Raw genomic sequence first — 19,661 nt, forward strand, 5'->3', positions numbered from 1 at the left:
GCTCAGTGGATGCTCCTGGAACAACTGTTCCTGATTCTCTTTTATGAGTGTAGCCTTTTTAAAAATTTGAATTGATAGACCTGGGTTTAAACTATAGTGTCCCTAGGGAGTGAGCTCGGCTCCTGTGCGGCCACAGTTTCAAATCAATAGGGTGAAAGTTACCTTTTAAGATTCTTAGACTGGGAGACTCTTAGGACACATGAAGAGCAGACACAATGACCACAAAACAGTTACGAGTAAACAAATCTTGTTTGTATTATCCGTTATAAGTTATACTCGCATACACATCTACACAACCTGAGAGCCCACGCAACAGCCAATGCTTTATGCATAACCAAAGATATTAGAGTCTGGTGGATTTCTCAACAGATGGTCACTGATAGAGGGGTGGTTCCTGCTAGGGTCTTCTGAATGAGGTCTTATGTTGGGGTCTTCCCACTTTACTGCAATCAGGGAATTACTTTTGCCTTGTTGTTCTGAGCACACCTAACCCATATACCTATACATGAGGGTTCCAACCCTTCTCTTCCTTAACTGTACTTCCACACCCCATAAATTTTTGGGAGCTCCCACTTTTCATAGGTTGTTCTTAGTTCCCCTTTTTCTTATTAGCATCTTATTGATATTTATGTACACATGTTCCCATGGTAACCTGCAGTCAGAACAGAACTTTCCATGATGTATCAATCAGGTACCATGTGGTCTAGATGGTATATTAGTTTATTTTTCTATAACATCATCTATTGGCACGTTTGCAGAATCATGTGGTTTTATTGGCATAGGGTTATTCTTAGTTCACCTGTTTATGTCAAGCTTCCTTAAACCTAGTGAGACTAAGCTGAAATTTTATAGGCCTTACTTATGGCTGTAATACAAGGTCTACAGGGTGCTTTACTTTATATATCTAATATGCAGTCATCACTCCTAAATACTTGTCAATCTTATACCCCTATAGTCTCACCCTACTTATGTAATCAATGTGTGATGAATAGATATATGAAATAGCATATGGGTTAACCACAACAATAAAACAATTGAATAAAGTGCCTACAAGAGAGTAAATAGGAATATTTAATTTACCTTCTTTATGCCATTTTTTCATATACAGGACACTCATAAGAATGGCCATACTGGGCAGACTAAAGGTCCATCTAGTTCAGTATCCTGTCTTTTGACAGTGGCCAATGCCAGGTGCTTCAGAGGGAATGAACACAACAGGTAATCAAGGGATCCATCCCCTGTTGCCCACTCCCAGCTTCTGGCAAACAGAGGCTAGGGACACCCTCCCTGCCCATCCTGGCTAATAGCCATTGATGGATCTATCCTCCATTAATTTACCTAGTTCTGTTTTGGGTTAAGGTTTGGGTTTATCCCGTTTATCTGAATGGTTTTGGGGAAACTGAAACTTTTGATGATGGAGTATTTGGAGAAACGAAAGTGCTACATTGAGCTGCAGTTTCACTGATATAGAAATATGGGGAACGAAGGGAGTAATGCTGATATTTGCTTAATACTTTGTACTTTATTAAAGAGTAAAAAATAAACCTCTTGAGTTTATTAAGCCACCAAAATTGTGTTAAAATTGTGTCCACAGTGGTTTTAATATAATTTTAGTGTTTACATTCAATAACATTGGTTTTATTCATTAATAAAGTAGAAAGTATTAAGTATTAAAAGTGCAAAGCCCTTGATTAGCACTAACCAGCAGTAAATGGCTAATTGAGAAGTTATTAATGGGTGAATAATGAATATAAGGCTACATGAGGGATACCCAATGGATTCCGATAACTAGGATTTTTGGGGTAAATGGAATTGGGGTAACTGGAATTATACTGTACCTCTATCATGACCCTCTTATTCTCCTTTCTAAATTTATGAGGTCCTAATTATATGCGTTTTTATATGGAAGCCTTTTCTTGCCTCTAATAATTTGTTGCCTGTCGCTGAAGCCCTTCTGTTTCTCATATAAACGTCTTGAGAAAGGGCAAGCAAAATTGAATGTATTATTCAACATAAGAATGCCATCAATTTGTACACTTTCAGTTTCATTCTCTATAGCAAGATTGATTCAACCCAGCATCTCATTTGCTTTTTGGACCACAATTTTACCTTAGATATTTTCATTGCATAGTCTTGTTGAGGGTTTCCTAGGGGCTTGTTCCTCAGCCCCCATTAAGTCTCCTGCATTCAGAGTCAACAATATATTCCTTTCAGAACTAAAGACGTTCATCAGGGATGGTAACATAACACTAACACTCCATGAAACATAGAGCAATAACTCCAGTTATCTGTTGCTTTGCTCAATTAGCAGAGTCATTGCAGTTTTATTCATAGTGTGACAGACCCAGACCAGTGGGGTACAGGAGTCTGGTAGAGGGCAAATACACTGGTCACTGGATGAGTAGTTTTCTGTTCCCTGAGTAACCAGAGCAGGGGCTGCACTAGAGTAATCAGGAACCTGCTAGAACCAGTTAAGGCAGGCAGGCTAATTAGGAAACCTGGAGCCAATTGAGAAGCTGCTAGAATCAATTAAGGCAGGCTAATCAGGGCACCTGGGTTTTAAAAAGGAGCTCACTTCAGTTTGTGGTGGGAATGTGAGTAGCTGGGAGTAAGAGGAGCAAGGAGCTGAGAGTGAGAGGGTGTGCTGCTGGAGGACTGGGGAGCACAAGCATTATCAGATACCAGGAGGAAGGTCCTGTGGTGAGAATAAGGAAGCTGTTTGGGGGAGGCCATGGGGAAGTAGCCCAGGGAGTTGTAGCTGTCACGCAGCTGTTACAGGAGGCACTATAGACGGCTGCAGTCCACAGGGCCCTGTGCTGGAACCCAGAGTAGAGGGCCCCCCAAACCTCCCAATTGACCTGGACTGTGGGTTTTCCCAGAGGGGAAGGTCTCTGGGCTGTTCCCCAACCCACATGGTGAATCTCTGAGGCAAGAAAATCTGCCAATAAGTGCAGGACCCACCAAGATAGAGGAGGAACTTTGTCACAATAGATAAACAGATTAAGGCCAGAAGGAACCATTATAGTTAGTCTGACCTACACAACACAGGCCCTAGAATTTCAACCAGTAACTTCCTGCACTAAGCCTATATCTTGTGGATGAGCGTCATATGTCTCAAAGACTTGTGTAGTCCTTCTTCCAATTAGTTAGCCCAATTCTCTTATCTCTACTGCAAATGGATAGTTCATGCAGCATCAACCAGTCCAGTCATGCCTGTCCTTCTAGGTTCTGGTTCATCTTAGGCTAGGTCTATACTACCCGCCTGAATCGGCGGGTAGAAATCGACCTCTCGGGGATCGATTTATCGCGTCCCATTGGGACGCGACAATCGATCCCCGAATCAGCGCTCTTACTCCACCAGCGGAGGTGGTAGTAAGCGCCGCCGACAGAAAGCCGCAGAAGTCGATTTTGCCGCCGTCCTCACAACGGGGTAAGTCGGCTGCGATACGTCGAATTCAGCTACGCTATTCACGTAGCTGAATTTGCGTATCTTAAATCGACTCCCCCCTGTAGTGTAGATGTACCCATAGACTGTTTATTGCTGAGTGTAAATGTCTTGGGTCTGTATCTGCAGTTCCTGGATAGAGCTGTGTGAATAACTGGTTTTTTTCTGTTCAATAGATAGGTGGAAATTTAAAAAAAAAAACAAACAAAAACACACCTTGGTTTGATCCCCCCCAAAAAAATTACCCACAAAAGCTTATGCCCAAATAAATCTGTTAGTCTTTAAGGTGCCACCATACTCCTTTTTTTTTTTTTTTTTTTTTTTTTTTTGTGAATCAAAACTGGAATAAATTTCTTTTTTGGGTTGAGCAAAATGTTTTGTTCTACCTGAAATAAAACGTTTAATTTTGCCTTTGAGTTCTTTAGCCTTTTCAAAATAAAACTCAAGTAAAATTCTAAAAGCAGTGATTTTGAATTAAAAAATCAAAACATTTCATTTAAAAAATGTCAAAACAAAACATTTCAATTTTTAAATGAAACATTGGGTGTTTGTGGTTTTTTGGCTTTTGTCAAACAAATTGGTGAATCTGACCAATTCACAAAATGTTTCAGTTGTCCCAAATCTGCATTTTCCAGGGGAAAAAAGATTTTTTCCAAACAATTTTGCCCACCTCCATGTGTGTGCTTGACTTTTTATTAATCTGAATGTGTTCTGTGTACAACCATCTGTGAGTCACACAAGTCCTGGTAGTAAGTTTTTTATTATTAGAAATCCTCCATTAAATTTAACTAAGACCTAGTCTCAGTAAACTCTAAGCCAGGGGTCTCAAACTCAAATGACCATGAGGGCCACATGAGGACTAGTACATTGGCCGAGGGCCGCATTACTGACCCCTCCCCCTGCCACCCTTGGCCCCCCGTCCCCACTCAACCCCTTCCCTGAAATCCCCACCTCAACTCTGCCCCCTTCCTGCCTCCCAGGGAGGGCAGGAGGGGGTTGGGCTGCAAGAGGGGTGCAGGGTACAGCAGGGGGTTGGGCTGCAGGAGGGGCTCAGGTGCCGGGCTCTGGCCCAACACGCACCGGTGGCGAGGCAGGCCACCTGCCTGCCTGTCCCCACACCGCTCCGGGAAGTGGCTGGAACCTGGGGGAGGAGGGGTACAGGGGTCTGTGTGTTGCTGTTACTTCAGGCACTACCCCCAGCAACTTCCATTGGCCGGGAACGGGGAACTGCGGCCAATGGGAGCTGCTAGGGGTGCTGCCTGAAGCAAGAGCAACACACAGAGCCCTGTGGCCCCCCCTTCTCCATGTTCCTTCTGCTTCCCGGAGGGGCAGGACAGGCAGGGAGCCCGCCCTTCCCCCCAGTGCGCATCAGGCTGGAGCTGCTCTAGGTAAACGCTGGGGGGGCCGCTAGGACCCCGCGGGCCGCAGAAAACTACCCCGCGGGGCGCGTGTTTGAGACCCCTGCTTTAAGCTGAAGTACTTTTTGTCTGTACATTTTGGTTCTAATCCTAATCAAGTCGAAGTAAATGAGTTTTGCCATTGACTCCAAAAAAAGCAAAATCAGGCATTTTATCTTTTTTAACTCTATGTTGGTGGCAATTAATGCTTCAATTTTGAAGCCATAAATCAGAATCAAAAATATAAATATTACTATGAAGTGTAAGTATGTCAGTTGATCCTCATCTCTGTTTATTCTTGCCTTAAGCACAGCCATTTGGTGGATTTCATTTCCATAGAGTTCTTTGGCAGTAAAAATTACTCAGAGGAAAGCCGATTAATAATTTACTACCATGAATTTCTAAGTGCAATGAATTTTTCAGGTTGATCTGACTGCTAGTATACTTATAAATAGAACAATGAGTGTTCAGTTTAATCTAATTTCTTCCTTAGCTTGTACCTTTTTATTAGTCATTGGACAAATTGGATATTCTATAGCTAACTGTAAGTTATGGGTCTTTCCTTCTGAGACCTCATCTTATTCATTTGTTCTTCTGAAGCTAAATTTAAATATGTTGGCTCAGAAGCATAAAATACACACAAGATACTTGTAGAATTTTCTATTTTCTGTACCTACGCTTCATATTATCTATGTATTTTTGTTTGTGTTTCCTGTATTTGGACTTTTTTGTTATCAAACTATTATATTTGGAGCATTCCCTCCCCCACATCCTCTTGCCTTGTAAAGAATTTTACACGGTACCATGTGGAAAAATATTAATTAAACTAGAGTGGATAGGGATTAGTACAAGAATTGTAAGGTGAATAAGGAACTGGTTAAAGGGGATAAGACAACGGGTTTTTCTGAAAGGTGAAATATCAGATTGGGGGTAGGTTACTAGTGAAGTTCCTGAAGGATTGCCTTGGGATCACTCTTAATATTTTTATTCATGACCTTGGCACAAAAAGTAGGAGTGTGCTAATGATGATACAATGTTGGAAAGCATTGGAATATTATAGAGGAAGATCTGGATGACCCTGAAGACTGGAGTGACAGAAATGGGATAAAATTCAATTGCACAAGGTGCAAGATCATGTACTTAAGATCTGATAAGAATTTTTGCTACAAAAAGCTGGAGACTAATCAGTGGGAAATGACCGAGAACGAGACCGACCTGGGTGTGGTGAAGTCAATCACAGGATGACTGAGCCACCAAAGTGAAGTAACTGTGAAAGAAGCAAATGCAATCCTAGGATGTATTAGACGAGGCATCTCCAGTAGTGTGTGTGAGAGAGAGAGAGAGGTATGCCATTATACAAGGCACTGGTAAGACCTTATTTGGAATACTGTGTACAGTTCTTATCACACATGATCAACAAAACTAAATTCAAACTGGAACAGGGGCAGAGAAGAGCTACTAGGATGATCAGGGGAATGGTGGGCTTGTCTTATGAAAGGAGAATGGAAGAGCTTGGCTTGTTTAGCCTAGCAAAAAGAAGGCTGATACGGGATATGACTGCTCTCTCTAAATATATTAGGGGGTAAACACCATGGAGGGCAAAGCGCTATTTAAGCTAAAGGACAATGTTGGCATGAGAACAAATGGGCATAAACTGGCCATGAAGAAATTCAGGCTGGAAATTAAGATTTCTAACCATCAGAAGAGTGAGGTTTTGGAACAGCCTCCCAATAGGCGTTGTGGGGCCAACAACTTAGTTAGTTTTTTTTAAGATAGAGTTGGACAAATTTGAGTGCAATTGTATTATGGGGCTGGTTGTGATGGTGGGGGCAGGACTCAGCAGCCCTGGGGCTCTCTTCCAGTTTATAATTTGTTCCTAAAGCTCATGCTTCAGGGTTTCAGCTGGCCATCTGCAGGGGTGAGTGAGGAAGGGATTCCTGCCCTCCCCTCAGTGGATTCTGAGGTTGGGGATGGGGTGTTGTGTTGGGTTTGGTTGGTTGGTTGTCATTCCTCTGAAGCATCAGGGATGGCCCCTGCTGCAGACCAGACATTGAATGGGGTGGGTCAGGACTCTGAGATGACACCAGTCATTCGCTCGCATGCTCTCTCTCTCTCTCTCTCTCTCAGGTGGCTGGCTGGCTGGCTCATGTGTGCTCAGGGTCTAACTGATCACCCATATGTGGGGCTGGGAAGGAGTCCCCCAACCCCCATCAGATTGACACAGACCTTGTGTGGTGCAGTGTGTCGATATGGTTCACTTGCCGGGATGTGTCGATTTAATAATTTCCCTGCCACTTCATGGGCTTTTGGCATTGGTGCACCTTGGTCCATCCTACTCTCGCCCTGTGGCACACAACAGTCTAGTTTTCTGTGATCTCATTTTCATTTGTTGGGTTAGTGTGCAGGTGCTGGGCAGTGTTGGTGGCCTGTGCTATGCAGAAGGCCAGACTAGATCTGGTGGTTCCTTCTGGCCTTAAACTCGATGACCCGTGTATATCAATGTGGGGGAGTGATGCCATGGCTCTGACCCTCCCTGCTCCTCAGCACCCACTTGCTGACCACCTGTTCCAGAGTACTTATCCAAAACTGTCATGTACTTAACTTTTCTTTGGCGTTTATTGCAGACCAGACTTGTTTAATGGCCTTTCATGACGATTGCAAATTGCAGTATATTAGATTGTAAGAATCCCATTGCAACATGAAGGCAGTGACAAATCTTGTAGTAAAAGCAGTCAATAGCTGTGTTTAACTCTGGGACTCTCCACATGTTTTAAATCTTCTTTTTTTATTGATGGTGCAGCTCCTTGTGCCATAAGAGTTGGGAAGGGCTAATGACATCCACATAAGTAAAGGTAACAGAATCTAGCTCAAATATTGAAATATTTATTTTGGTGAACAACAAATTTATTTTTTGAACTTTATAAACCCACTGTGGTTTTGAATGATGGCATACTAGATGGGCTTTCTATATATATGTATATGTGTATGTGATGGAAAAGATTTAAGAAAACTCAGCAATCTCATCTATTATACCATCAACCAAGCTATCATTCAAAACCACAATGGTTAATACAGTTCAAAAAATACTTTTGTTAATCACCCTCCAAAAATTACAATATTAGATCTAGATTTTGCTATCCTTATTCATGTGATGAAATAATGTACTCCTTGAATAGTCAAGAACAATGATTCTCAACCAGGGGTACACATACCCCAGGGGGTACGCAGAGGTCTTCCATGGGGTACATCAACTTATCTAGATATTTGCCTAATTTTACAACAGACTACATAAAAAGCACTGGCGAAGTCAGCACAAAGTAAAACTTCATACAGACAAAACGAGAAAGTAATCAGTTTTTCAGCAATAGTGGTGTGTGTGTGTGTGTGTGACACTTTTGTATTTTTAATGTCTGATTCTGTAAGCAAATAGTTTTTTAAGTGAGGTGAAACTTGGGGTACGCAAGACAAATCAGACTCCTGAAAGGAATAAAGTAATTTGGAAAGATTTGAGAAACACTGGTCTAGCACATGCCTTCTTCCAGGCACAGGGGGGCTGGGTGGAAACAAGATAAGAGAAGGATATAAAAGGCATTATTAAGCTTGCAGCAGGTATGGAGCAACATGGTGAGGGAAAGAAAAAACAAGATCAAAAAGTTAGGTGGAAACCTAAGTTCATCTACCTTGAAAGGAAGGATGCAGAGTTCATATTTGATGAAGAGGAGAAGCCAATGAAAGGATTGGGAGGAGGAGGAGGACACAGTCAGAGCAGCTGACAAGGTAGATGCTTTTCACAACTACATAATTGATAGGAGTTGGGGTGAGGTGCAGGAAGATATGATTACAAAAGTCCAGACGAAAAACAGATAAAAGCTGTGTAAGTTGAGATGATAAACTCCATGACATCTTAGGAAAATAGTCAAGGTTGCTTTTGCAGTTATAGATAGTGGTAAGGGTAAAAAACCAACCAACCAACCAAACCTAACAGATCAATAGAACAGGCGGTGACAATCATGACACAGCCCCTGAAGGTGCCTGCAGAGACCCAAGAAGAAGCAGCAGCGGCGGCACTGCCGCCACCGCCACTCTAGGATTGGGCGGAATGCCGCCTTCTACAAGCTGCTGCCCCAAGCACCAGCTTGCTCGGCTGGTGCCTGGAGCTGGCCCTGCTTTCCATATAAGGACATGGGAGGAAAGATAGGTCTTGATGGCCTTTAGTAGTTGGAAAGGAAAGATAACCAAGGCCAAGTAGCCCAAGCCGAATGTGGCTGGAACAGAAACACTTTGGGTCTCAGAATCACATTGAGATTTAGTAGTTTTCTAAAGGAAATCGAAAAGGTAGAGGGAAAGCTATAGGTCTGCATGCTTCCAGTATAATGAGTAACTCAGAATTACTGTACGAACAGCAAGGTTCCTATTCTGTATGTATGTATACATTTTTAACCCCCGGGGAGAGAAGGATTGTAGCTTCCCCTCACAATATAATAATCATCACAATACTTAACATTTATATAGTGCTTTATATTTTCAAAGTGTTGTACAAACTATTATTTAAATTTAAAGCCTTTAAGTAATCTGTAATATCTGCCCTGTGTTTTAACTTCAGATGGATAAAGGTAAAAAATGTAGTCCAGAGAATAAAATGAGGTTCAGATGGTACTACTTTAGCAATGAACCCACGGTGTCTTTGAATCTTCTCTTAGGAGAATCTTTCTTTTACAATAGCTTGTTTCTTCTCAAATCTGGCCCATATTGTATATGGTAATTATAGCTCTGCTGAAATTCCAAGCTAAAAACAGAAATGCAGCATGTGCTTATTTCCCCATACAGTTCTCAAGCCAAGAGATTGAAAAAGACTGACTGAGAGAACAGGAGTGCAAGCAATAGACACATCTAATATTTATTGCAAACCTGCTCTGCCTGGGAGTTGGGAGCTGTCATTTTCTGGTGCTTATTATGTATGCAGGAAAAGCTGAGTCTGATTGGATGTAGTAGGACCTAAGGCGAGAGAGTGAGGGAGTGGAAAGAGTTCAGCTTGCAGCACTGAAATGTAAACAGTGGAAAGAAAGACAGAGTGAAAAGCACTTAGCCCTGAGCAGCAAGCAGCACGCTGCAAGGTTTGATGGCTCTTGTAATATACCTTCTGTGCATCTAGCTGTACAGGACTTGATGAATCAGCAACAGATACTTCTGAGAATCTCTCTTCCGTGGATTTAATATAGGGCGCAATTGGGATGCACTAGCCTTCTTCGTCACTGCAGCTCCTGTGTGCTCTGCACTGTAGTTCAAACGGGGCAATGGAAATGAATATGAAGAAGTTCACAGTGCGTAGGTTCTTTTCAGTATATCTCCGCAAGAAGTCTCGGTCAAAGAGCTCAAGTTTAAGTAGATTTGAGGTAAATTTTTATTAAGTTCTTTATATGTGACAAATAAGGTTATGTGCTTGTTATAGAGGTGGGGGATGGCTGCACTTGCTGATGTAATCAGCAGTTAAAGGTAACCTTCCTCTATAGGGGGTGGTGTTTGCAATGGTATTACTTCAATATCACTTAGCAGGTTTTTTTGTAATGCACTGTATATTGCAAAATATATTTGGCATGTTGCTGAGGTTTATTTTGCCAGAATAACGCGTGAGAAGAAAACCCAAATCAGGACATTATAAGCTTGTTTGAAATAATTACAGATTCACCTAAATTAGCACAAACAGCACCAAAATCTATAGTAGCTGCCTGCTTTACTCTTCCTAACCCCACCCACAACTCAGTCTATTGCAATTCTTGGTGTTCAATTATTTTTTTTTTTCATGTTCTGCACAAGTGACTCACAGTTCTTTTATCCAGGATAGTAATTGCCCTTGCTTTGTCTGCCTATAGGCTCCCATCCTTGTCATGTATTTGCATTCATCTTCTCTTCAGCCCATCCAACCTGGCATTTTTCAGTTACTGATAAGGAGAAGTTGTTTGGGAAAATGTCAAAATAATCTATATAAAATGTGTTGGCACTATCGCCAAGTGAAATGCATTTTCAGTCAGAAGGAAGTATTAATGTATAAGAATGTTTGTTTGGACGGGGTAGGATCAGGATTTCTGTATTCCATCCATAACATCGTTTTTTTTTTTTTTTTTTGACCCTGTATCTGGAGTTGGGAACAGTCAGTTATATATTTTTGTTTTGTTTTGTTTTGTTCTTTTTGTCATTGCAGATGATCTGCTACCTCCCCATTAAAACAAAGGTATATGGGGCCTGATTCTCCCTTACTTGCATTTGTTTTTTACACTGGCATAATTCCATTGACCTCAATGAAGTTACTCTCAATTTGTACCAGTGTCCTGAGAGGAGGACATAGTTCATACTATGCAAATAAATTAAAAAAATATTTTCTTCATGTTATCTACAACATCAGATAACTATTTGATGATAAAGTTCTTAATATGTCATTGCTTAAGCAGGATATGATAAAGATTGAGTTTAAATCATTAAAAAAAAAAACTATTTCCTGAAAAAATTGTATTGCTTGCCTAATTCTATTTCACCTATCAGATAGGAATACATCACAATTAAAAAAACAACTCCATAAACTAATGTTGGCACCAATTGACAACCAGCCACATTAATCCAAACCTCATTGGCAGGGAAAAGAAATTCCTCCTCCCTCAGCTGTGTGCCCAAATCATGGAAGTAATCAAATCCGTGCTCCACCAGAGCAGATGCAAAGCCAGGTGCGGAGCTGTGGCTCTTCCACGAAGGAGTTCTACTCAGGGACTAACGAGCATCATGACTGATGATCAGTGCCAGGACAGAGCATAGCAGGCGATGTGACTTCTGAGGTATCAGAGTCCCAGCAGACCACTCGTGTTAACTATTCGAGTGACAATGCAGTTGGTTCGTTACACTGGGGAGGAGCAGTTTCCACCATGCTAATAAACTAATCTGTTCTATTCAGAATCAGACTATCCAACTCCTCTACATTTACAATAATTCAAATTCCTAGTTTTAAATAAGTCTTTAAAATTCTTTTGGCCATAGTTATGAACAATAATTGCCTTTTAAACAAATTATTAGATTTTCTTTTAAATGTCTGTGGGATATTTTCTCTAAACTTGTTTTCTTGTACCAGGATTTACTGACTTTAAGATAATCTTGTTCAAGAAGCAACCCAGTAGATCTATTGTAACCCATTTAAGTTACGAGCATCACATCCACACACCCCTTCCCTCCTTTATTTGGCAGTAATAACCCACTTTATGCAAAGTCACTCCATATTATAATGCAACAGGGAACTGGGGGTTTTCAACCAGGAAGAAGAAAAATGATTCAAAAATCTGTTCTGCTATTTAAGTGTGAAAATCCTCAGAAGTTCCAACTTGGTGGAAAAACCAAACACAAACACCAAGCCCCCTGTGTGAATCCCATCCCTTAAACTTCTGTATATACACTCGTAATTGCAAGCTAATGAGCATTGATCAGCAAAATATAAAGAGCAAAGGAGGCTTGCTGGTAGTTTGATCATTCAAAATAGGAGTATTCGCCTTCTAAATAGATATACGTATAAAGAGACAAAATATTAAGTCAGTACATAGAAATTATCATGAACAAAAAGTAAAATAAAGTCAGGGAACTTGGAGAAAATACAGAGTATTGTTTTGCTTAGTGGTTAGTTGCTAATGCACCTGGCAGAAATCATGTGTTGGTAGATCTGATTTGAAAATTATAGGAGGATCATTGTCTGTCTCTCTTCCCCTCACCCCCGCCCCCCTTTTTGCTTCAAGTAATTTATATCCTTAAACTACCACAGTTACTGTAATGCCAAAGATATATCTACTAGGTAAGGTTTTGCTGATTATTTTATCCCTCTTCTCCCCTCCATTCTTGTGGTTTAACTCTAGTTGTACAAGATTCATAGCTCTGTAAATCAGAGGTATGGATGCAGAAGATGACTTTGCAAGTTGCAGACCGAAACTTGACCTTTGCTTAATGGCTGCAGTACACGAATATCACTTCTTTATCGGAGACCTCCAAATCCATTGCCTCATTTACACGATTAGGTTTTTAACTTGTACATGACTTAGGTAGTGCATGAGTAAGGTAGTGGAAACCAATGTTATGGTAAATAAGGAACATGTTAGGGTTTTCCCCCCCCCCTTATCTGAAATGTGCTTTTTTATTGTTCTGGAGATACTCAGCTCAAATTTGTAATTTTTCTATAGATTTAGTTTTTAAGTTTATACTATTTTTTTTTCAATATTTCTTGGCCTTCATTTATATTTTGTGATGTAATATTATTCAACGTGCAGGGCCAATTTCTTCCCTTGTACATGTGCGCACAATTATTATTGAAGTCCACTGAACACCCAGTGAAGTCAAGGGGAATTGCATGGGTGGAAGTGAGAGCAGAGTTTTGTTTATAATTTTTACTGGGTGTCAATGAGCATAAATGTAAAACCACCAGGAGAAGGTGCATATGGCACGGATCTGCTAAAGACTTTGAGCTCCACTGGAATGTGTCTTATGACACAGATGGATGAAGATTCCTTGATTTATAAATAAGTTAAATAGGACATTCTAATAAAACAATTCAGTAAAGACCCAACAAGCAAAGAATTTAATTATATTTATTCCAATGATGCAAAAGCCTTTCCCGCCCTTAAATGTTTCTGGGAAAATGAGAATCTAAAACATTACCAAGGATGAACAAATGGCGATGTTCTCCATTTTTGTTATCTTGTTATTTTTACCTTTGTGTTTAGTCACACTAATATCTGTGGCCCATATTCTAGCCCTGTCTAGATCCTTGATATAAAGTCAACCAGGGCTCCAAAGTGAGTCAGTACAGCTCTTAGAGAAGACAGTCCTAGCTGATAGTTTTGTAGAGCTGTCGTCTTGGGGAAAGACTGTGACCATGAGCAAAAAGATTTCCCCTGGATCTCTCTCCTCCATGGAAATCTGATTAACCTCTGCAGAGCCTGAGCAAGGGGATCATGATCTGTGGGGTAGGGCTCTTCATCTCTGCCATAAGACACCTTCCAGTGGGGCTCAAAGTCCTTAGCAAATCCATGCTGTGTGCAGTTGGGTGGCCAGGGACCCAATAGAAATGATGTCTCCAACCTCTGAGAAGCTCTATTGGTCCTAGCCACAATGTGCGCATGGAGTCCTAAGTCCCTTTCTAAATTGGGCCTGACCATTTCCAAGGCTGGTTGTGTCACGCCAGATACAAGTAATGTGAATCTTAAAGGCTAATAGACCCCCCCCCCCAATAAACTCCTTCCACATTAGAGGGCCAGGATTTCGCCTAATATGAAGGCGGGGATGAGGGGAGTGCAACTTAATCAGCCACCTTCATAGTCTCAGGTCATCAATCCCAACGATTGTTCCACTATCATCATTCCTTTCCTTTTCTGGTGATTGAAATATAATCAAGCCCTTCCAAGTTCTTCTCCAATTCTTATGTGTTGCTTTGCAAATCCAGATCAGTACATCTTTGTCTTGGTATATAAGTCCTTGGAGCAACTGGATGGCTTCACGCAAAGTATTGTTTGTAATGTAACATCTTTGGAGCTGTAAAGATAATACAATTATTGGGGCCATATAAGTACCTAGATATAATTTCACATCTCACTAACAAACAGTAACACAAGGAGTCTGTAAAAGATAAAATTCCTTGCAGAGCTCATTCAGCATGGTACAGGATTATTTAAAATAGAAACTCGACAAATCACTTTTCTGAAAACATTCCTGGATTAGACCTTTCAGTGTGTTCAGGGTTTCCATCTACACTTATTATTTTTAACTCAACTTATTTTCAATATCCTCCTCCTTTTTCCTTGACTGTAATATTGTTCTCATGGTAATTATGCTTTTGTTGGGGGATTTTCAAATGTACAAATAGGGGTTGAGACCCAACTCCCATTGACTTTTTCAGTGGGAGTTGGGTGCTTAACTGTTTTGGGGGGTTTTAGAGAGGGTAGGTGAAGTAATATCTTTTATTATATCAATTTCTGTTGGTGGAAGAGACCAGCTTTCAGGCTTGCACAGAACTCTTCTTCAGGTCTGGGAAAGGTACTCAGAAGTTCACAGGAACAAACTGTTTAGCATAAGGAGTTATGCTGTAAGAGATCATTCAAGATGAAATGGACAGTTAACACCTCTGCACTCATTGTCAAAAGCTTTTTGTCCTATCTCCCCCTTTGTGTTTGGTGTACAATTTCCTTTTTTTTTTTTTAAATCCATTTCCCATCCTTGAGCTCACTTCTAGGGCACATTGTAGTTATTTTATATCATCCCAATCAGAGGTCGGGTGGAATATATGGAATGTTTTATGCATCTGCAATGACTCCAGTCGGTGAACATACAACCAATTTTATGTTGGACGGGTTCTGTAGAATTAAATAGGGATGAAACCATAGAAATTAACCAGGATTCTATAGAAATTATTCTTAAAAACTACATAATTAAAAGCATTAAACCAGTACATAGAATATAATCAAGTCCCTTCATTTTTCATTTATATTGTTTAAAATTCTGGGGGAATTTTTCTGTGCTGATTACAAAAATTGAAAAATTTGGGTGAATATTGGTGAAAAAATTAACTGCACAATTTTCTGGAAAAATATTGGTTAATATTGGGGGATGGGAGGATGGAGGAAAAACATCAAATAGAGAAAAATAAGAGTATTAAAACTAAAAGCAGTTTTATGCTGTGGCTTATTTCATGAATTGTACATTGTCAGTAGGTACACACATATATGTACATGCATGTGTGTATTTTCAACTACATTTCAACTTATTTTAACAGACAACCTTTATTTACACATTTATTAACATAAACACTACTTATTCTGTTGGCAAAGTTATCATTTTATATTAAATGATATAAGAGTCTGTAGGACTTTCTCCCATAAAGGATAGCACAATGCCTTTCTCTTCAAATTACATTATATTTGCAGTGTCTCTAAATCAGTGGTTTTCAACCTTTTTTCATTTGCGGCCCCCCTAAAAAAAATTTGAATGGAGGTGCACATCTCTTTGGAAATCTTAGACCTAGTCTATGGACCCTCAGGGAAAAAGAAGAGAAAGTAAGTCAGTTGATCCCAAACTGAGAAAAACCGACCGTATCCCATTATATTGCAGTCTGCTTATAATATCAAAAGAAACACCGTAACCTTGATAAGACTGCTGCTTCTGTGCATCGTCCATCAGGCTAAAAGTTGAAATTGCTGCAACAAATCAGCTGATTTATTATATATGATGTCCAAAACATCAGTAAAAAGCTACAATAATCTCTTTAAAATAAATTACCCCAGTATGTGAGACAAAAACATTTCAAAGTCAGAAGGTTTATGCAGATAAATAAGCTGATATGTTTGTTTCTCCTCTTAGCAAGTTCAGATACACATTTCTTAGACAAGAGCCTAGTTTGCATCCTGACTTTCAGGTATAAAAAAATAGTCCAATGAAATTGTTCAGTTCCTACAGTAATTTCCTAGATGACTTTGTGTTCACACACCAAAAATCCATATCAGACACATTGTCTCTCCAGACACACAGCACTCAGAGTTTGGTATCTCAAGAAGCAGATGAAGTGATAGATGAGAAGAACTTGACATACAATGAACTTGGCCTGCTTAAGACCTCAACCTCCCCAGGGTCAAGTCCTTCACCAGTTCAAAATTTGTTTACTTGGGTTTATTCAATGAAAATAAGTATAAACACTCCTCAAATACAGCACTCCTGCTTCATAAACACAGAGTGCCGGCCACCTGCAATATTGTTGTCCATTTTCCCCCCCGCTGCATCGAAGACTTTTTCCACTTTAGAGGAACTGATGAAACTCATTATCTAATCCTGAGTTACAGAACAGTTAGTGAAGCTAAGAGAGGTTGGGAGGGAGGAGGTGGTGGTGGGAAGGGCAGTTTTCTGATCTGAAATTTCCAATTTCAGAAGTAATGCTTATAGAACATACTGATGTCAGATCCAGCTGTGACACCATGCAAAATGCAACATCCAGCTGAGAAGTACTTAGTGCACTGTGCACAGGCTTGGCAAGGGGCAGGCTTGCTTTCTTCTCATGGCAGGTTGCTGCTTGCACAATGTGAGGATACTAGCTCTTGTCTTCGCAATGGTAAAATACAGGACCCACAAAAGGAAAGTCCAGGGCCAGAAGAGGGAACTTAACACTGAAATTAACTAAACCAATTAGTGTTCAGACCGCCGACTGGCAGATGCAAGAGAAGTCAGGGAGTATTTAGCAATGGTAGATTGCTAATGTACTCTTTTATTAAATACAGCATTTGGGAGAAAGGAGAATATTGCTGTATTTAAACGTTTCCAATTGCAAGTTGTGATGTGTGAAACTTCATAAGAAAACTCCGCACCAGGTAAAGCTTACCTAACTTCAGGTCTGATTACAAATGCAAAATAAAGTGCAGTTTGCATTTCGGGGGGAAGAGGGAGCGTTTTTGTTTCTTTCTGGTTTTGACTGGCATAGGCTTGCACCCTCTGAGTTTCACTGTGAGGTTCAAGTTTAATACAACCATGAAATCAAACAAGAGATGTAAAGCCCATGAAACTTGGTACTTTTGGGCTGAGTTTTACCGTTACCACCCAAAATTGTAAATCAACAGAAGTTGGCTTGAAATGTGACATTTGCTGAGATTTTTTTCAGACAACCTGGGGGTGGTCAATTTTGAATGGAAACCGTGCTCTGCGTGACTTCAACCATCTGAAACCTACAATAGAAAAAAGTTGGCAGTTTCAGTTGATTTTCGCTTTGAGCTGCTAGGTTCATTGAAGCACAGAACTCAAAGTGAAACACTGGGTAGAAACAGAGCAAAAAGGGTAAAAAGTTGGTAGAGGAGGCAAAATTACTGAGTTTCACCTAGCTTTAGTGACTGTTAACTAATCTTTTCCAAGGTAATGCAGATGCCATAGGAACTGGTCTTATTTCCGCCACTGACTTACAGTACCATGAAAATGGTGCAGAATGGAGCTAGAATCCCAGACAGAGGTTCCTGCTCATTTGGAAACTGAGCTGAATCATGGGTGTAGGTATGAGTCCTGATACAGCAGCAGTTGGGAGCCCAGGAATCTAGTGGGCCCTGCAGGAGTTTCTGCTGCTGGAAAGAGCCAGGTTTCAAGGTGAGGGGAGAGGTAAACCCACAAGGTGTTTGAACTGTGGGATGGTGAGAAAACAGACCGAGCCATCAGGGGCTGGGGTGAGTTGGGTACAGAAAGCTTTTTGTGTGGGTTAGGATTTTGGGTGAGGGGCAGAATATGGGATGAGGGTACTCTAGAGATATGCAGTGAAGGCCACATTTTGAATTTGCTTTGGAGCCATCTGAATATTGTTCCATCCCTGAACTGACTGTCTGCTATGAATAAACTCTTCGTGAAACAAATGTTCTGTTATTTTGATGACTGAATTTTCTCCCAGCTAGTGTCCTGGTCAAGTTTACACATCGAGGCAGAATGCTAAAAGCAACAATGTACTATTCCCAGTGTCAGGGTCTACAAAGTAAACAGATTTCAGAGTAGTAGCCCTGTTTTAGTCTGTATCCTCAAAAAGAATGAGGAGTACTTGTGGCACCTTAGAGATTAACAAATTTATTTGGGCATAAGCTTTCGTGGGCTAAAACCCACTTCATCGGATGCATGCAGTGGAAAATACAGTAGGAAGATATATATTTTCACAGAGAACATGAAAAAATGGGTGTTGCCATACCAACTCTAACGAGACTAATCGATTAAGGTGGGCTACTATCAGCAGGAGAAAAAACTTTTGTAGTGATAATTAGGATGGCCCATTTCCAACAGTTGACAAGAAGGTGTGAGTTAAAGTAGGGGGGAAATTAGCGTGGGGAAATAGTTCTTACTTTGTGTAATGACCCATCCACTCCCAGTATTTATTCAAGCCTAATTTAATGGTGTCCAGTTTGCAAATTAATTCCAGTTCTGCAGTTTCTCGTTGGAGCCTGTTTTTGAAATTTTTGTTGTTGTTGGAGAATTGCGACTCTTACGTCTGTAATTGAGTGACCAGGGAGGTTGAAGTGTTCTGACTGGTTTTTGAATGATATAATTCTTGACGTCTGATTTGTGTCCATTTATTCTTCTGCATAGAGATTGCCCGGTTTGGCCAATGTACATGGCAGAGGGGCATTGCTGGCACTTGATGGCATATATCACATTGGTAGATGTTCAGGTGAGCAAGCCTCTGATGGTGTGGCTGATGTGATTAGGTCCTATGATGGTGTCCCTTGAATAGATATGTGGACAGAGTTGGCAACAGGCTTTGTTGCAAAGATCGGTTCCTGGGTTAGTGTGTTGTGTGGTGTGTGGTTGCTGGTGAGTATTTGCTTCAGATTGGGGGGCTGTCTGTAAGTGAGGACTGGCCTGTCTCCCAAGATCTGTGAGTGAGGGATCGTCCTTCAGGATAGGTTGTAGATCCTTGATGCGCTGGAGAGGTTTTAGTTGAGGGCTGAAGGTGATGGCTAGTGGTATTCTGTTACTTTCCTTGTTGGGCCTGTCCTGGAGTAGGTGACTTCTGGGTATTCTTCTAGCTCTGTAAATCTGTTTCCCCACTTCAGCAGGTGGGTATTATAGTTTTAAGAATGCTTGATAGAGATCTTGTAGGTATTTGTCTCTGTCTGAGGGATTGGAGCAAATGTGGTTGTATCTTAGAGCTTGGCTGTAGACAATGGATCGTGTGTGGTCTGATGAAAGCTGGAGGCATGTAGGTAAGTATAGTGGTCAGTAGGTTTCCGGTATAGGGTGGTCTTTATGTGACCATTAGCACTGTAGTGTCCAGGAAGTGGATCTCTTGTGTGGAC

General features: G+C 40.8%; 1 protein-coding gene across 1 annotated transcript in view; it reads left to right on the plus strand.

Annotated features, from left to right (window-relative positions):
• Positions 1-10,024: 10,024 nt before the first annotated feature.
• The window catches only part of RPS6KA2 (ribosomal protein S6 kinase A2), a 248,283-nt gene continuing 238,646 nt past the window's right edge, over positions 10,025-19,661 (plus strand). Inside the window, exon 1 of the mRNA XM_054021757.1 lies at positions 10,025-10,235. Coding sequence (XP_053877732.1) covers positions 10,137-10,235 — 99 coding nt within the window. The 5' untranslated portion in view covers positions 10,025-10,136. The remainder of the gene's footprint in view (positions 10,236-19,661) is intronic.

The sequence above is a fragment of the Malaclemys terrapin genome, chromosome 3 (assembly GCF_027887155.1).
Source record: "Malaclemys terrapin pileata isolate rMalTer1 chromosome 3, rMalTer1.hap1, whole genome shotgun sequence".
NCBI lineage: Eukaryota > Metazoa > Chordata > Testudines > Emydidae > Malaclemys > Malaclemys terrapin.